General features: G+C 43.0%; 1 protein-coding gene across 8 annotated transcripts in view; it reads left to right on the top strand.

The window, feature by feature from the left end:
* EPS8 (EGFR pathway substrate 8, signaling adaptor) overlaps positions 1-18829 on the top strand; it is a 1868600-nt gene that overhangs the window by 1255976 nt on the left and 593795 nt on the right. For all 8 annotated transcript variants that reach the window (XM_069628376.1, XM_069628375.1, XM_069628377.1 and 5 more), the window contains 2 exons: positions 14927-15053; positions 15262-15350. In XM_069628376.1, the coding sequence (XP_069484477.1) occupies positions 14927-15053; positions 15262-15350 (216 nt within the window). The remainder of the gene's footprint in view (positions 1-14926; positions 15054-15261; positions 15351-18829) is intronic.

Raw genomic sequence — 18829 nt, 5'->3', positions numbered from 1 at the left:
CAACTTGCCCAGAATCTCCCAGCGTCCGAGTTCTTGAGACTGCTCTGCCTCATGGCATCCTGCATTCTTCTGGTGCCAGAGGCTCGTCTGCGGATGAGATCTTTGCACTGGGCTCTCAAGATCCAATGGTCTCAGTCCTCCGGCAGGCTGTCGGACCCTGTTCAGGTGCTGCCCTCGGTTGCCCAGGAACTTCTGTGGTGGGCCGTTGAAGGCAATCTGATGAAGGGGGCCCCATTTTGGCTTCCATGGCCGGAGGTGACGATCGTGACGGACGCATCCCTCACGGGATGGGGAGCTCATGCCGACGAGTTGACAGTCAGCGGTCGTTGGTCTCTGTCGGACTACATATCAATCTGTTGGAGCTGAGGGCCGTCAGGCTTGCCGACTGTGCGAGGAAAGAGTGTCCTGATTCTAACGGACAACATGGTGGCCATGCACTACCTCAACAAAAGGGGGGGGCAGGGTCACTTCCTCTGTGCAGGGAGGCGATGCAGCTCGAATTCTGGGCCATCCGGCAGGCAGGAAGTTTCGATCTCGGCTGTTCATCTGGCCGGAGATGACAACGAGACAGCGGACGGTCTGAACAGGCAGAGCGCGATCTCTCACGAGTGGGAGCTGGCTCAGGAGATTCTCCTGGAGATCTTTGCCCTTTGGGGGACCCCTCAAGTGGATCTCTTCGCCTCCAGTGTCAACCGGAAGTGCAAATGGTTCTGGAAGTGGGAATTTCCTCCAAAAGGAGCCTTAGGAGACGCGTTCGTGGTGGAGTGGCCATTCCCACTGCTGTACGCGTTTCCTCCAGTCCCCGTCATCCCGCAAGTGCTGCGGAGGTTCGGTTCCCGGATGATCCTCATTGCTCCGGCGTGGGCCCGGAGGACGTGTTACCCTTGACCTTCTCGACTTTTCCATCTGCCCTCCACGTCGTCTTCCCTACCGAGACGATCTGCTCTCACAGGAGGGAGGTCAGGTTCTCCATCCAGAGGTCAGATCCCTCAACCTTCACACTTGGCTTCTGAAAGGTTGAGGTATAAGGATTGGGACCTCCCTCAAGACGTGATGGAGGTGTTGCTCTTGGCAGGCGGCCAGCAACAAAGTCTCTGTACCGTTGCGGTTGGAGAAAGTTCTGCGACTTGTGCGGAGTTAAGAATGTGGATCCTTTTGAGTGTGACATTCCCATGGTTCTGACTTTTTTGCTTTCCTTGGCCCACAGGGGCTTTCAAGTGGGGACCATTAAAGGTTACCTGGCGGCACTGTCCATATTTAAGCGCTCGTCTGAATAATGTTCCTATTTTAAGATTCCTTTAATTTCTCAGTTTTTGAAAGGGCTCACTAATGTGTTCCCTCCGTCACCTTTTCTGGTGCCCGGTTGGGATTTGAACCTTGTTCTTAAGTTTCTTATGGGTGCTCCGTTTGAGCCTTTGCATTCTTGCCATTTGAGGCTGTTAACTCTGAAAACTGTGTTTTTGGTTGCGGTTACTTCCGCTCGCAGAGTGAGTGAGTTACAGGCACTTTCAGTTAAGCCACCCTTCACTGTGTTTCATAAGGACAGGGTTGTCCTTAGAGTTCGTTCTTGCTTTCTTCCGAAGGTGGTTTCGGAATTTCATTTGCGCCAGAAGGTTGTTCTTCTGGCGTTCTATCCTCCTCCACATCCTGGTAAGGAAGAGGAGGGGCTCCATAGGCTTGATGCTAGGAGAGCGTTGAGCTTTTATATTTCGCGCATGTCCCGGGTCAGAGTGGACGATCAACTTTTCATTGGTTACGCTGGAAAGCGTTTGGGACAAGCTGTGACGAAACAGACTTTGTCTCGTTGGATTATTTTAGCTATCTCCGAGTGTTACCGCTTGCGGGTAAGGACCCTCCGGCTGGCTTGCGGGCCCATTCTCCCAGGGGAGTGGCTGCGTCTACTGCCCTGCAGAGGGGTGTTCCTATTCATCACATCTGTGATGCTACCAACTGGGCTTCAGTACATACATTTGTACGTCACTACTCCCTCGATTCTATCCAAGGGCAGGATCTGGCTTTTGGCAAGGCAGTCCTTTATTCCGCAATTTGATTGGGCATGCTAAATTTGTGTTCTAAATTCTTTTCCCACCTCCTTGCTTGGTACTGCTTTGGGAGTCTGTCATAGATATGGAATACGTCGGAGGACCCAATCCCCTCGAAGAAAAAGTTACTTTCTTACCTGGTAACGTTCTTTCGATGGGATGGTCCGACGACCTATTCCATATCGCTCCCCCCCCTTCCTTCCCCGCTGCAGAATTTCTTTTGTGATTGCAGCTTGCGTTCTGCAAGGCCTTGTGTGTCTGACTGGCAGAAAACTGGTGTCACACGTTCTGGGTAGAAAACTACAAATGAGGCTACGGGCGTCATGCGTCCTACTTATCACATCGGGTGACGTCGGCCATCGGAGGAGGTCCTCGGGGACGGCTCATCGACGCAGGACGCAGACGCCGAAGATTTTCCGAAGCAGCACAGCTGTGGACATTACCTGTCATAGATATGGAATACGTTGTCGGACCATCCCATCGAAAGAACGTTACCGGGTAAGAAAGTAACTTGTTCTTTCGTGAGTTTTAAAAGGCAGACTAGATGTTGATGGTTTGCCTTCAGATTTTATAAAGAGGTGTTCAGTGTTCTTCCAAGCTGGACAAGGGGAACATTGCAATATGCCATGAAGGCACTGGGCATGGACAAGGTATCTTCTGAATAACAAGGGGGATACCTTGACACTCTCCCGAAGATTGTCCCCCCTGACCCCATGTGATCCTCCCTCATATTGCCACCTTCATGGTCAGGATCAGGTGTCGGCTGCTGTCCACTGGCCACATGGTAGAGGTCACAGCCGGGAAAGGAGTGATGGCACCATCAGATTCATCACAATTGTTGGATTTAAACCTCTTGTTTACTGGTCTAAAATATTGCAAGTACTGCAGGAATTTCTGGCAGCCCCTGAGGCATGAGAATTGTATTGGTTAAGATATATTGGAACCGTTTTGATATCAATCAGATTGTGTGAATTATGAGTCATTGCCTATTGCAATGGCTTAGGGCCCAAGACTAAGATCAAAAAGGCCTTTACTATTTATTAAATACCCCAAGGATTCGTTGGAATTCTTGGTCATCTATTATCTCAGGTTCTGGATTGTGCCCTATTGTATAGATGTAATATATTGGTTCTTTGGAAAATGCATTTTATAATTGGAACTGCATATTTTAAAAATGTTTTAAAATGGTATTTGCTATGTTTGGCTTGATGCAATGCCCGGTCTAAGTCCCGCTTTGCCACTCTTGCTGACTGCTGTTTGCTGTTGCTCCCGTGAATTGCTTGTGCCTGCTGAACTTTGGATCTTTGGACACCGGCACTACAGTGACCAGAAGGTGACTTTGAACAGCAGTATACTACGAGTATACGAGTATACCTGGACTCGACACTTATTGTGACTTTCTTTTTCAGGCTTTGCTCTGCCTGCATTTTGTGGGCGGCTCTATAAAACTGCTTTCGCACGCGCACCGCGCACGTGCACCGGAGCAAGTCCCGGTCTAAGTCCCGCTTTGCCGCTTCGCCGCGGCGTTGCGAGTGGAGGTTATTTTTGTGTTAATTTATAAACTCAAAGTGGGAGGGGGAAAAAAAAACTGTCACATAGACAATAACATTTGGTGAATTATCTGCAATTAGTTGCTCCATATTTGCACGCCTACACGCCAGAAAGAAAAACATTGTCTTATGCATTTTTGTCCATATACTTTGAAGACAAACATGCCGGAGACAGGCAACGCTTTAAGCGTTTCACTCACTACTGATCTAACGACTCCAAAACAGAAGAAACTAGCTCGCATTTCCAAAAAATCCATCATTTTGGCCCCCATTCCTCGAACACCACTTGCGAATAAAGACATATGCACTTTTTGTGCCAAACGCAAAGAATTTATGCCATATCAAATTCCTAGTGTGCCGCCTCCTTTCACATTGATAACGCCCAAGGCTAATGCAGGAAACACTGTGTTTTGTTTGCCTTGCGCTCATGAACCTACCAACTGTCTGCCTATTATCTCAGACTCCACCTTACTAGCAAACATTCACTCTGAATCGATATGTCAAGAGGTAAGAAATGCTCTGACAACCGTGTGTCCCTTAGCAACAGTTTTAGAAGTATCTAGTCATTTGCCTGATTCACCTGATTTCTCAGATGTATCAAATATATCCTTACACGCCAGTGGTAGAAAACTAAATAAATCTCATGAAGACTTTTCGTGTGGGGTAGCAAATCAAAGCATTATGGGCTCAACCATCAACTCTGTACATGACTCCTTTTTGCTACCAACACCTAGATGTTGTTTACCAACTAATACGTCTGCAAATCCAATAGAAAATTTGGCTCTAATTGAAATCACTTTAGTAGCCGTGAATACTACACTAGCCAGTTTATACAAATTGTTTGAATCGCTTGACCAGAAATCCACATCTCAAGCTTTGCAAATACAACAGCTGGCTGAAGGAATTCCAAAGCTACCTGACACTATCCAGTCGCTCTCAAAGCCCATTAGTAAGGCTGATGTGGCCGTAGGTCCTGATCAGCCTATGATTATGACACAAGAGTTTGAAGGGCCTGCTGCCCCTAACTCGGTTTTACCCTTTTTTGCAAATATAATTCGTCCTGTAACATCTCCTGCCCCTGATTGTTTGTCTATTAATGAATCTTGGATCAATCTTGAAAACAGCCCAAAGAAAATAACAAAAAAAAATACGGCTATTGCCAGACAGCCTTCTGTTTCACTGGCTGATTTGCAAAAAATAGCAAAAGTCTGCAGTACTCGTTTAACAAAGGCAAAATCCAAAATTGCATCCAAAAGGAAGGATGCGATGATCACTCAACATTCAGATGGCTCTGCAAACATTATTACCAGCTTGCTTGTCTGACGTGCCAAACATACCTCCAGCACTCCCTACTTTGAAATTCGCAGTTTCCATTGGTGTAGGCTCAGTGCCTCCCGTGAATTCAACGCTAACCAATGTAACAACTGAATATGCTCCTCTGACAGAAATTATTGATCTAATTGATGAATCACTCAATAGAAATTTGCCATCACATCCTCCTTCCTCTCAACGTACACGGATTCCGGTGAATTTTCCCCCGAATCCCAAACCGAGCTAATCTATTACAGAGTGTCTAATGGGGAAGCTTTCTGCTAGACAGCTTGATTTACAAGAACAGATGGCCTCTATTAAGATGGCAGTAGAGGCATATATGAATGAACGTGTTGTTTTATGTCCCCCTGTCAATGTTGCAAATGGGTCCAATTTGAATCCGCAAACTCACGCACATTCAATGTACACTAATTCTAACCCTATGAGTGTCGTGCAAAACTCATCCAATGAACAGTTGGATGGTTGGAAAAAAAAAGTAAACTTTGTATCTGAGGTTGGTCCCTCTAAGAGAATGAGGATATTGCTTCCATCCCCACTGCTAGAAAACAAGGTGCACAAAAACGTAAGCGGACATGTGGCAATACTTTTGTAAACTGTCATTCCTTAATCTTAAAATGCAGAGATGCGCCCCATGAACAGTACGATCTATGCAGGGCCAGCATCCTAAACATCTTTGGGGATGTAAGCAATCTCCAGGATATTGCTTCAAGTGATATTGACCAGGTCGAATTTGTGTGCGACCAAAACCTCGCAATTGTGCGACTTTGGATCAAATCTGGGCTTGTTCTGAATTCAATCTGGAAAGAAAAAATGGTACTCTTTAAAATGGGTTTCCTTATTGCCCAAGATCCGGAGCGTTTAATTGAAGAAGCCAAAGAGTTTGAACCAACCGTGCCCACTCCACTTGTTGCACAAAATCCCTCTAGATGTCTCTGCTCTTATTGTGGCCCAGCACAAATTCCCATTATACCCACTTTCAGCAACCTCCAAGCATAACCATTAACCGAGCAATCCCAAGTAAAACATAGTTTAGTTTCATGGAACACTAGAGGCATAGCTCTCAACCATTTGTGTCACAAAGGCGGGTGAAAACACCCAATTTTATTTTTGGCGGGTGAGAGGCCCATTGAAATGAATGGGCATGCAGGAGGCTTGGCGGGTGAGTCAACTGTTTAGAAGGCGGGTGACACCCGCCAAAAGCGTGTGAGTTGAGAGCTATGCGAGAGGTAACTCTCACCTGCAATGGTCAGATTCATCTAACATTAACAAATATGAGATTGTGGCCTTGCAGGAGACTTGGTTGGTGACTACCCCTATATGGGATGATCATGATGTCATTCTGCTCCCAGCTTCAACGCCCTCTAAATGGAGACCAACATCTGGCCTTCTGGTGGCGGTTAAAACGAGTAAAGGATTAAAGATTACACAATGGGCGCCTCCCAACAACTTCATTCAATTAGTTAAAATTACAAGTTCCGTACTATCTTTGGCCTTAATAAATTTATATCGAAATCCTATGGTCTGACTGAGAACACCTTTTATAAAGATTTGACCGCAATGTTGGAATTAATAGCCTTCGATAATTCTGTTGGTGGCATACTCATGGTTGGGGATATAAATCTCAATTGTTTTAGCCCAAAAACATCCAGTCAGAAGCGTGACACTAGAAAATGGCTAAATTTTGTGAAAAACCACAATTTACACATGGCTAATGGTGCTATCTCAGGTCACATTCCGGCCAATGCGACATGGGGAAGAGGAAAGTCCCAGTCAATTATTGACTGTTTTTGTATCTGATAGTCTCTTCTATAAGGCCACCCAATTGAAAGTCATAACGCAAACCATCAGTGATCATCATATGATACCTTTTGAATGGGAAGGCCTTTACGACTCCACAATATCAACACAACGATGGTCAAAACAGATTTTGACTGTCAATACTGCGCGAACACGTTTTAAATGGACTCCTGCATCTTTGCATGACCTTGAGCTTGCCACTCAAGGATTGCTTATATCTAAAAAGAACTTCTATGCAGATATCCTTCCAAGCTTTGGCTCAGTGTTTGTTGATAGATCAAACAACACTACTGCACATAAACATCATTATGATCAAATTATGCAACAGGCCAAACGTACTTATAGAAAAGCTATAAGAGCTATACGAAAAATGCCCATGGTTGATCGACAAATGAATCGACAGAAAATGAAATGTCAGTATAGAAACTGGTGTCGATCTAGAAGAGCCATTTTATATCAGCAGGATGGCGAAGCCTTTCTGGCAGCTGCAAATAACAAAAATTCAGGTCAAATATGGTCCGTACTCAACAGTGCAGTTTCTCCAACTCAATTGAACCTTCAACTGTGCGGAGTCTCCGAAGTTCAGTGGCTTGAGCACTTTTCAAAATTGTACTCTGATCCGATGTATGCAAACTTTAACTACATTTCTACTACACCGAATTTTTGGGACCTGGAGTGCTCACCGATGTATAGTTGAGGGTTTAATTAAAAAATCCTCTTCCTCACGTGCTGCAGGGCCAGATGGGCTAAGTAATTTCATGTTCAAGCAGAACCCCTTGGAATGGGCGCTGATTTTGAACAACATATTTCACCAGATCATCAGTTGCAAAAAAATTCCAACCTCATGGCAAACATCTTTACTTGTTCCAATCTTTAAAAAGGGCGACAGGAAATCCCCGGCGGGCTATCGACCTATTGCCCTGCTCGATGCTCCCGGGAAGATCTTTGCTCGCCTTGTCTTAAGGGATTTCTCTCGTTGGACGGAGATCCACCAGCAGCGAGACCCCGGTCAAACGGGCTTTGTAGCTGGTCTGGGTACATCAGTCAACCTAATAACTCTCAATGCCTTAAAAGCCCAAGCGCAGTCCTCTAAACAGCCAATGTACTTTGCATTTGTTGACCTTCACACAGCCTTCGATTCTGTATCCAGAACCAGATTGATGAATAAATTACATCTGGCCAATTGCCCTAAAACTTTGTGACATTATATATGCCTTGCATTCTTCGACTTCAATCAAAATCTGTCAGACTGTCTCAGGCCTTCTGTCAAAGGCAATTCCAACTTTCCGGGGGTTGAAACAAGGATGTGTGCTGGCTTCTGCCATTTTCAACTTTTTCATCCAAGACGTCAAACACATTTTTTCTGATGTGATTTCAGATTCGCCAAAAATGAATGGCTCACCTATCAAAGCCTTGTGGTACGCCAATGATTTAGTGTTGGTTTCTAAGACACCCATAGGCCTTCAAAAATTACTGTCTGCTCTCTATTAATATTTAACATTGAATGAGCTCATAATTAATCTAAATAAGACGCAAGTAGCCATCTATGCCCCTAGGTCCATGAAAAAAGACCCTTTGAGTGGAGAATAGATAATAGAATTGTTGAAGTTGTTCCAACATATCTATACTTGGGAATTCTATTCGATGGTTCCTCACCTGTGGATTCACACTCAATCATGTTGGACCACAAGATCAAATCTGCCATGTCTCAGACCAAAATCATTTTGCACAATTTCGGAAAATTCACGATCAGCCCGGCCATAACCTATTGGAAACAGAAAGTAGTTCCAACTATACTATATGGCCTTGAAACTAAAAGAAATGGCTGTTCAGACAGCTTACAAAAAATGGAGGCAAAATAGTGGCGAGCTGTACTACAACTTCCTCAATGTGTCCCAGGTCCCCGGCTAAGACTTGAACTAGGTTTAACATCCTTGAGTGCTGAATACCACTGGAGATTATGTGCCTTGTTTCGGAAATGTCTTGTGTTAAATCTGATACTATACTGGCTTCTTTATCCCTTTACTTGTTAACATCGGACCATCAATTTGCAAAAGCGTGGATGGCCCAGATATTTAACATCTTGGCTAAAATTGATTTGTCTTTAGAAATGCTCATCGACCAACCAAACAAGGCAAAAGAAAAATTGTTCAGATTTGACTGGATTGAAACAAGAACGAAGTGCCTGTTATATAAAGATTTTGAAATGCTAATCTTTGAACATAAAACCCGTGGAACTCTAGCCCCATATTTAAAACAGTCACCCTCTGTGCAACTAAGGTCAACTATCTCACGGCTGCGATTTAACCTCTTTCCAACTAGAGATGTTCTAGCTAGAAGAAAGCTGTTGCCGGTTAATAAAAATTATTGTTCCTTTTGTAAAACTGAGGGAGTTAGAGAAACACTTCGACATGTTGTATCTGCTTGTCCAGCGCTAACTGAACTTAGAATGACATTTTTTGCACCTCTTTTATCCTCCCTTGGTGAACTAACTCCTGAAACCCGATGGTCGTTACTTTTGTCCACCAACCCAATGTGTCTTCGTATTGCCACTCACAATTTTTTGGAAGTCATTATGTCAAAACTTAAGGATGTGTTGACTGTGATTTAAAGACATAAATATGACGACCATCAAGATTGCAGCTGCGTTTAAGCATTGGCAAAGTAAATTTGTGAATGGCCTATTAGCAATTGTTAAAAGAATCGCATGCTAAATGAGGATGAGCCTCATACTATATACTAATGACACAATGGTTCTATGAGAATTATGACATATTTTATGTCTTCCAACTAAGAACATATTGGTTTAGTCAAGCTCCTAATATGTTAGGCTCTTTCTCTTCTTCCTTCATTCTTTCAAATCGTACTTTCTTGTTTAAACTTTTTTTTTTTTTTAAATTGCTTTCAAATTGATTTTTATTACCTAAAATTATTACAATTAAGTCCTAATTGTTTTAGTTATCTTATCATATGTTTTTATCTAGTTGGACTATTTGCACAATGTATTACATCATTAATTGAATGTTTCTTGTTAAAGTAAATGCTGAATTTCGTGTGTATTTGTAAATGAATATTGTTTATATATTGAAAAAGTTGTTTATTCAACTATATTCAATAAAAAAAATACATATTTTTTTTCTTTGCAGCACTTTACTTTTTATGATTTCTTATGTTTTTATAAATGCACAACTTAGTGCAACAATGCACTAAATAATGTATTACATTTTTTTCTCCATAAAATGCAAACCTCTCTAGCATTCAAATCTGTATTTAAGTGGGGCAGAGGTGATTATTGGTAAAGTGACTGTGGATAATTAAGTCAGTCTGACAAAAAACCATCTGTTAATGTCACCACACCTTAGCAATCCTATGCCATCTGCAGTTGTTTACTGCCCCCACTTTAGTCAGTGGATGTGAAATGCTGGTTTTACTTTGTAGGGTGTTAACTGTTTAACCGCTGCGGGACTGGCAATGTACTCACTTGGAATGTGCATGTGGTGTTCATGCACAGAATGTTGTGAAGCCCCCGCAAACGCAGGCTTTGTACCTAGAAGAAAAGTTATGAAGTGAATAATCAAGTGTGTATAATTTACTCCAATTACTGCTCTAACATCTCATGTGGTAGTGGTATAAAATGTTTTCACTTGAGTAGCACAGATTAGCTGACATAGCTAGTTACAGTTTTATCAAATGTTAAATTGAGTCTCCTCGGGCTAAGTGAGCAAATTGGACCTTCTTAAGCATGCCAAAGGCACTTTGGCTGGACCTTGAGTGCTTTAGCTCTGTCAGAGCTCTTGTTGCATTATGTAGAGGTGCCCTTGCCCATGAACTGTTCTGTGATGCAGTTCAAGTGCATCATAGTTGAGACATTGTTGATGTTGTGAGTTTGTGAACGTGATTGGGGATGACGCCCTCACTCTCTACCTAACCACAAACGCTGTATGAAATGACCCTCCCACTGTGGTTGATACAGGATACTGAATATAGCACCCCTGGGCATCCTGTACCAGCTAGTGGGGAGTGAGGGGGGTTGTGGGGAGGTTGATGGTAGGCAGGGGCAATAAGGAAACCAGAAACAGGATCAGTGTAATGTTTATGTCTGGGTGTGGGATTTTCCTGGTAAACACAATGCTCAACATTGTACATAGTGTGTATTCTTTCACTATTGGAACTTACTCTTATATGATGACTGCCAGCATGTTTTTTCCGAGTCTAAAGTCTGGAATTCTTTACCCTAGTACATCAACCATTTTAACACTTAGAACATTAAGAAGGCAGCTACACACTGATACCTTTAGCCAAGCCAAAGCACACACAGTGCTAGAACATAGTGAAGCACAAACCCAATTGATATGCATCTTAGCACATAATGTAGCTCAAGCCTTAGTATGCATAGGTTCCCTACAGTTGGTTAGTTTTCCCATTACTACAGACAGACCCTGCAGTAGCAGAACATACTGAGCCTTAATGTGTATGTTCACATGCCAAGGGATATCTCTAAGAAAAAAGAACGAATACTAGACAACTAACCATACAGTACATGAACACAGACACTGTTCTAAATTATATTCATCTGTTACCTAGAATAACTAGGTTAGTGTTCACAGGGTGGTGATCATGAAGTGTAGTATGCAGAATAGAACGCCACCTAAGCCGAGAGGCAAATGCAGCCAACTAGTCTTCAGATTGAACAGCTTGTCGGCATTCTCTGGGCAAGTTGCCATGACTTAAGGCCACAAGTCCTAGCTGTGAAAGTCACAGAAAGCAATGATGCAGGTGCCTATTGGCTTGTCAATGCTTTACCAAGCCTCACACTTTCAGATCCTGCAGTTAGTCTCAATTACCAACAAGGAGCATGGGTGGAGAGGCACTTTAATAGAATCCCTGGCAAGACGACTTTGCCGAGGATTGTTGGGTTTTTAGCCCTTGTCAGTGTACCTGGACATTTCCAAGTCTCCAGAGCGCTTCTGTAATGAGAGAAGCCACAAAGCCCTAAACGGGACCCAATTGATGCTGTTTATCCATTGTGTCCCTCTGTATCTTCTAGGGTTATGTACACCCCACTTGCCCCACAGTCCTAAAAGATGGAGTGTCTGTCATTTTGTAGGAGCTAGTGCACCTGTGTAAACTGGGAAGTAGTTTGTTAAATGTTGCCTTTAAAGACTTTCTTCTTTTATTCAGGCCTCAAAATGTTCACTCTTCCTAGCTATTGGCATGTGAGAAGTTACTCTTGGTGAATAAGAAATTGTGTGCTATGTGCATGTCAAGAACTGGGGTGGCAAGTTACTTTTTAACCTGGATTAGCAGTTTATATCCTGAAATGTTTCCCACCGTAATTCAGTTGTGAACACAATTAAAAACAAATTTAAAAAAATGTTGACTTGAAATGAGCATTGAAATGACTGAAATGGTTGTCGTCACAGAATGGTCCAAGAGTTACCAGTAATATATGATATGAAGATTTTTCAGAATCTGTTTGGGGGAACAAAAAAGGAGTGTACATTTAGATCCCAAATGGTTAGTTGGCTAAAGCTTCACGGAATTCAAAAGTATTAGTACCATCTACAATATTTATAGGTTAGCACTGATGATCACATCAGCCAGCCTGTGGGGTCTCTGCATCCTCCCAGCTCTGTGGTCCAGTCTCAATAATATAACATCTTCCAACATTTCCATCTTGTGTAGGGTTAGATGCCACAGTCCACCAGAACATACCATGTTAAAAACTGAAATCATTAAAAAAAACTTCCATGTTCATTTACAACCCCATTTTTTTCCTCCCATGTTGCAATATCCAACCCACTCCATGAAAAAAGCCAGTCCCTATATACCAAATATACATGTTTTCTTTTTCCCTGCCCCCTTTCTCCAGGCAGACTTAGAACAACTCGCTCTCCTACGAAGACCAGACCTTCTCTAGCTTTGTAAGGTCAGACCATGGCAGCAACTGTCACTGCCAAACCTCTGTTTTAGGTGGCTCAGTGTCAGAACCCCACACTTGCCTACCAACTGCTTGGACAATAATCAGACAATAATCGCTACATGCTCACCTGCTTTCCTTCTTAAATCAAAGGTAAGCTCTTTCCTGGAATCAGCCTCCTGCCCATTTCCTTAACCTAAAGCAATCATGCTAACCCGCCTATTCCTTATTCAGACTCTCTTGGTTTTACATCATTCTGTTACTTCCCAACTCAAAATGCCAAAGAAAACTAAATTCTAATGATACAAAAAAACCTAAATACGCTAACGGATTTTCTTCTCTACCCTGGGAGTTGTATTCGATATGCCGCCCCAATGACATTTCAATCCAATCTCCTGTTGATTTCTGTGAGACCGGCGTGGCATCAAGAGAGACACAGACTCAAAGATGTTAGTTTCAAAACCTTTATCTACTATGCTTCTTGGGTTAATGTAATGCCTAGCAGGCCCTAACTCTAAAGGGATGGTTTCCTTAACTGATGTTTCTATGGACCGTTGATGTATAAGAGTCCAAATAAATAGTCTGTTTGTGTCTAAAACTATGCTTGCCATCACTCTTGACAACATTTTTGTTAGGAAGTTTTCAAAAAGGAAAAATAGTCGTTCAACAGAAAATGTAAACCCAAGGTTGGTTTCAGAGTACTTTCTCACCAGGTGTGTGGTCGGCTTCACAAAAATGAGTTCACTCAACAAAGGGCTGTTCATCAGACCTTCTCCATAGTTCTAGTCGCAGTCTTACACTTTCTCTTGCACCCCTTTCTTGCTTTCATTTATTTCTCTTACTTTCTCGTGCACTCTTGCACCTTCCTCTGCTTTGTTCTATTGGTATTGTGCCTCTTCCACACTTTCCTTACCGTTGCACCTGATTAACGTGCACACTTGCACCTGTTTGTTTTCTTCCCGTGCCTCTGCACACTTTCACACAGTTGCGTGTCTTTACTTTCCTTCTGCACCACTTGCACCTTTTCCTTCTTTCTGCTTTCCTTAAATGGATTTCTTAAGCTTTCTCTCGCTTTCCACTCTGCACTGCTTTATACATTTTCTCACTTTCCCGTGCCACTTTACAAACTGTATTTTCCACCCGCTCCACTCCAATCAACCGCACACTCCCGAGTTTCTCTCTCAATAACATGAAACTCGCGAGCAGCGTCGCTTTGATGAACAGCTCTCTGGATACACAGGGTTGAGGTCAGGGTCTCACCACCTGCCCTCAGGCACCCTTGGGAGAGGCACCAATCCCAAGGGAATGAGCATTTTGCCGGACCTCCACAGCAGGATGCTGCCTCGTTCCGGCTCCTCCGAGTCACGGCTTCCTAGTCACATTGCAGCCCCTTGCAAACACAGAGCCAGCGTCTGGGCATGCTGTTCTACTCCAGGGTTCCTGTCCTGCTGCTCTCTGCTCTTTGGCCTCTCTGGTTCGGACAACATCCCCAGCTCGCTCTCTCCCCTTTGAAAAACCACACCTTTGAACAGTCAAATGGAGTCAGGTGTGAGTTGTCATTATCAAATGCCTGACCCTCCCTGACACTTATAGTGGGACAACTTGTCTTATTTCCATAGTAGGTTGCCCTTACTTTCCCCATGTTGTTTCTATGGGTAATCGTCACTGATCCTAGTGGCATCCTCCTCGTCTCAGTATTTGCTGGAACTGGAGCGGGGGGAGATGGGGTGAGATTGGAAATACCCCATGAAGACTGAGGGCAGATTGGTTTGGGAATTGGGGAATACCATGTCTCGCCCTTGGGTATCCTCCTCCCAATCCCTCGTGATCCTCCACTCAGGTGATCCTCCCTCGCTTGTCCACCCCCAGGGGCAGGATCCAAAATCGATGGCCCTTCCCTGGCCACCTGAATTGAAGATCCTGAAGGACTAGGTGGGAAAATACCATCTGGTTTTTCACATTTCCCAGTCCCTTAGTTTCCTTACACTGCGCTAAGAAAACAGTCTGAAATATTTAAAAAAGCTGATGCTGGACAGCAATGAAAAGTAAAAGAAAATGCAATAGACCCAATTAAATAAGAAAGAGTGGGAGTGTTTCGCTAAGTTTTCTTACATTCCCCTTAACTGACACAGTTGATGTGCAAGATTGAGTGTATGCAAGTTACTAGATCTAAAATTGTTCAGTTTACTTGTAATAAGAACATTCAGAGCACAACTGTTGTACTGTCATATATGGTCATATTACATCGTTTGTATCAGCATGAGACAAATGTTTTTCTTTTTCAGCAAATTCTAAACCACATTCTGGATGACATTGAATTTTTCATAATGAAACTGCAAAAAGCTGCTGAGGCATATTCTGATCTTTCAAAGAGAAAAAAGTTCAAGAAAAATAAAAAGAAGGGGCCTGGAGGTAAGTGGTTTATCACTTGCAACCTTACAGTACATGCATATTTGTTAAATCATGCTTCACTGTTCATTGATACTTTAGTTTCACAAAATTCCAATGAATCAGCCTAGGCCTCATTTCCCTTTTCTAAGGTAATTGTCTTCTACATATTAAAAGTCAAAAGCTATGAGTCCATAGATAGATGGATAAAATTTGTCTTCTTGCTCATCAGAGGGTGTGCTGACTCTTCGTGCAAAACCCCCTCCTCAAGAAGAATTTATAGACTGTTTTCAGAAGTTCAAACATGGATTCAACCTTTTGGTAAGTTTAATCCTGAATTAATTTTTTCAGTTTAATGATTCAAACAAAGTTTTGTTAAAGAAGTCGATGATTTTGAGCTTTGGTCTAATGGCATAGATGATCAAGAGGGTCACAAACTAGATTGATGTCTGTTTCATTAGTGTAATATGTACTGGCAGTGACATGCCTGGATACAAATAATGCCCATCTTCCTTGGGCAGCCGCTTCGTGAAGGCTTGAGCTTCGTGTGGAAACCTTTTCTTCACAGTGAGTTATTCGGCAGGCTATCCATCAAGTGTTGTAATTTACACAACCGTTATCCAAATTTAAAATGTTTCAGGTGGAGTAGGAGCAGGACAGTAACCTTCCATCCTGCTGTTTTTTTTTGTATTTTATTGACTGATATTGCACTTTCATCAAAGCATTGGACACTTTTAAAACTGTACAATACACATGAATATAACCGTATTCAGAGGATACATGCATTTTAATGGGCAGAATAAAGGATAAAATTTAGATGGAAAACAGAGGGGTCGTGAGGATCTAATATGACCAGGTGAATAGTTTGTGTTTAGGTACCTACAGAGCAAAAGAGATTTCAACATGGGCCGCAAGGAGGGTTGGCTACTGTATGCAGGAATTGACCTTAGGAGCACAGAGACCAGAACTGGCATAGAGGGAAAGGGGAAGAGTAGAATATATTTTGTGCAAGACCATGTATGTACATAAATACAAGCGAGAAAGTGTAAGCATAGATGAGATTTGAAGGATAGCCAAGCCAAAGCGTGAAGAGGATGAGATAGACATATGGGGGAAAGACAGCAAATTAATAGGAGTTCAAGGTGGGGCATAGTGGGGTGAGATGATGGGCAATTAGACCAATAGGGAGTGACTAGATATGGGAAACAACCAATGTAGTGGTAAGAAGAGTGAAAAGAATAAAGGACCAAGGACAGAGCTCTGGAGTATACCATGCAGTGATGGGAAGGTGGGGGATAATTTGACTTCTCAAAAGACTAAGAAGCTGTCAGCCAAGTGGAAATTAAACCATTGTAGGACAGTCCCTGAGAGAGGAAAGAGTACAAAGAAGAGTAGGGTGATCTACCGTGCCAAAAGCATCAGAAATATCCAAAAGAATATGGATGAAATAAAGTTTAAAATGTTGAACAGACAAAAGTGCATTAGGAACAGAAAGAAGGGCTGTTTCAGTAGAATGTAGAGGGTGAAAGCCATATTGATGCTCACGAAGTAGAGCGTGAAGATAAAGCTAGGAAGCTATCTGGGAGTAGACAACACGTTTTAGGATTTTGGAAAGGAAGAAGGGATAGGATTGAAATGTGCATGAAGAGCAGGATCAAGGGAAATCATTTTGAAAATAGGGAGTATAATATGTTTAAAATCTGCAGGGAAGTAGCGGATGAGACTGATTAATAAGTGTGGTCAGGAAAGGAAGAATTAGGGAAAGAGTTTAGGAACGAGGAGAGAAGTTAATGGATCAAGGAGGAGCAGTAGGATAAGCACAAGATAGGAATGAAGCTTTTTACTTTTGCAAAAGGCACCAATTGGTCTTTAAATGTTATGAGTAGCCTTATGAAAATATACGATTTTCCTTGAACATGGAATAACTCGTGGGCACTTCGTATACGGCCTGAAAAAGATTCTGCAGCATCTGTCTCTTTTCCATTCATGCACATTGAAGCCTTTGCCCCGTTACATTGCAGCAAGATTTCCTTTACATTTCCATTAACATCAGCCTTCAGGCAATCTCGCTTCTGCATCACCTCCTCTATTCCACAACACAATTCCTAAAAATGTGCGCACAGGATATTGGCATTTTGATGGGCCACTTGGAAACTGCCTCGTTCACATCATCCAATCCTTTCCAGCCCGTACCTTCAACAGAAAGGCCCTCTCAACCTCACCAGACTAGGTGGGAGCAATAACATGTCACCTTTTGGTAGATTGGGCTTGGATATGGCTTCACTATTATACATAGTTTCTACCCAACAAAGAAATGTATTAATGAAACCAATAGAAAATGACATGTTAATAAATAACCAGTGTTATAAAAAATCTCACCATCAAGCCCTGTGCCTAGAAACTATGCCCACCAAAAGTGAACAAATCAAAGGTAGATGGTACCAAATATTGAGTGCTTCTTGTGCAAGCGATATTCTAGGGAACAGCATATGTACAATGGAAACATTTACGTTCATAAATGGCTCTACCATTTAGTTTTGTTCACCAAACGCCTGCAGAATAGTCTTGGCACTGGGTGATGTGCTGTTTACATTGTTTTCCTAAATAGAGCGTATAGAATAGATTCTGCATTTAGATATTTGCAAAGAGTACATTGTTCGAGATAAACATTTTTTATTCCATTTGAGCAAGAGCTGGCTAGAGTCTGAATACATATATATATATATATATATCTATTTTAAAACTTTGATTGTTCACATCGCAAGCAAATAAGTCCATGCGTAGTATTATGATCTGGTTGAGTGATGCCGCATCTCTCCATTGGCCAATTTCTGGTTAATGTGAGTCTGGAAATCCTGTGTAGCTTTGAAATAAGCCAGTATGGGGGTGCCATGTCAGTCCTCTAGAGAGCACTTAGGGTAGGCCTCTCAACACAGGAGCCATCACTGTGAGCTCTGCCTCCAGCATTACTCTTCTTCTTGCCTGGGATGCACCCGACAGACACAGCCCAGGTGCTCCGAAATCCCCCGTCCGCCCCTCACCCCAACTCATTAACTCAAACCGTGGACGCTCCTAGAGTATGTGAACTGGCCTTGACTGACCCTACAACCCCGGAACCACCTCTACGTAGTTTTACTGTGCCACACCCGCCAATGCTGCTCCGCACCATTTATCACAATTTATCAAGCCCTGCCCCTTCCTCGTCACGCATGCTACATGCTCGTTGGCCTACTGTGAAGGCATCATGAAGCAAGACACAGCCAATCGACTTAAAGTTAAAATACAAAGATATTTACTAATTTAAATGTCAGGATAGTAGAAGGCCTAACTCACCCTATGCTAAATCCCTATGTCAGGTTTGTCTTGCAGTGATGTACCCTCCCGAACCACCTCCTCACCTTGACCTTTTGAGGAGCTGTCCTTCAGTTCTGTTAGTCTCTTCTTTCTGGATTTTCTTGTGTCAAGATCTTTCTTCTCCTTAGGCTTCTTGTCATTGTTACCGTGTAAATAAGGTCTGGCTCCCTCAGAAGCCACCGTGACTGGTAATTTACCAAGTCCTGGTGGACTCCAAGGAGCCAAACCCCTCTCCCTGGAGGAAGCAGTGATGGTTGAATATGCAGGTTCCGGATGAGTAGAATAAGGTACGAGTCCTTGGCAGTCTGGAGCAGTTCGAATACACGCTCAAGGGAAGCTAAACCCGGCTCGTCCACCGAGCAGAGTAAGGATGACAGGTTTCAACACATCCACGGGGCAAATGCAGATCTGGTTCAAAAGGGACTAAACCAAAGAAGGACTATGAG

This window comes from Ambystoma mexicanum, chromosome 12 (assembly GCF_040938575.1).
Source record: "Ambystoma mexicanum isolate Mex_15411 chromosome 12, UKY_AmexF1_1, whole genome shotgun sequence".
Taxonomy (NCBI): Eukaryota; Metazoa; Chordata; class Amphibia; order Caudata; family Ambystomatidae; genus Ambystoma; species Ambystoma mexicanum.
The sequence above is the reverse complement of the archived record's forward strand: the minus strand, read 5'-3'. Positions and strand labels throughout refer to the sequence as shown.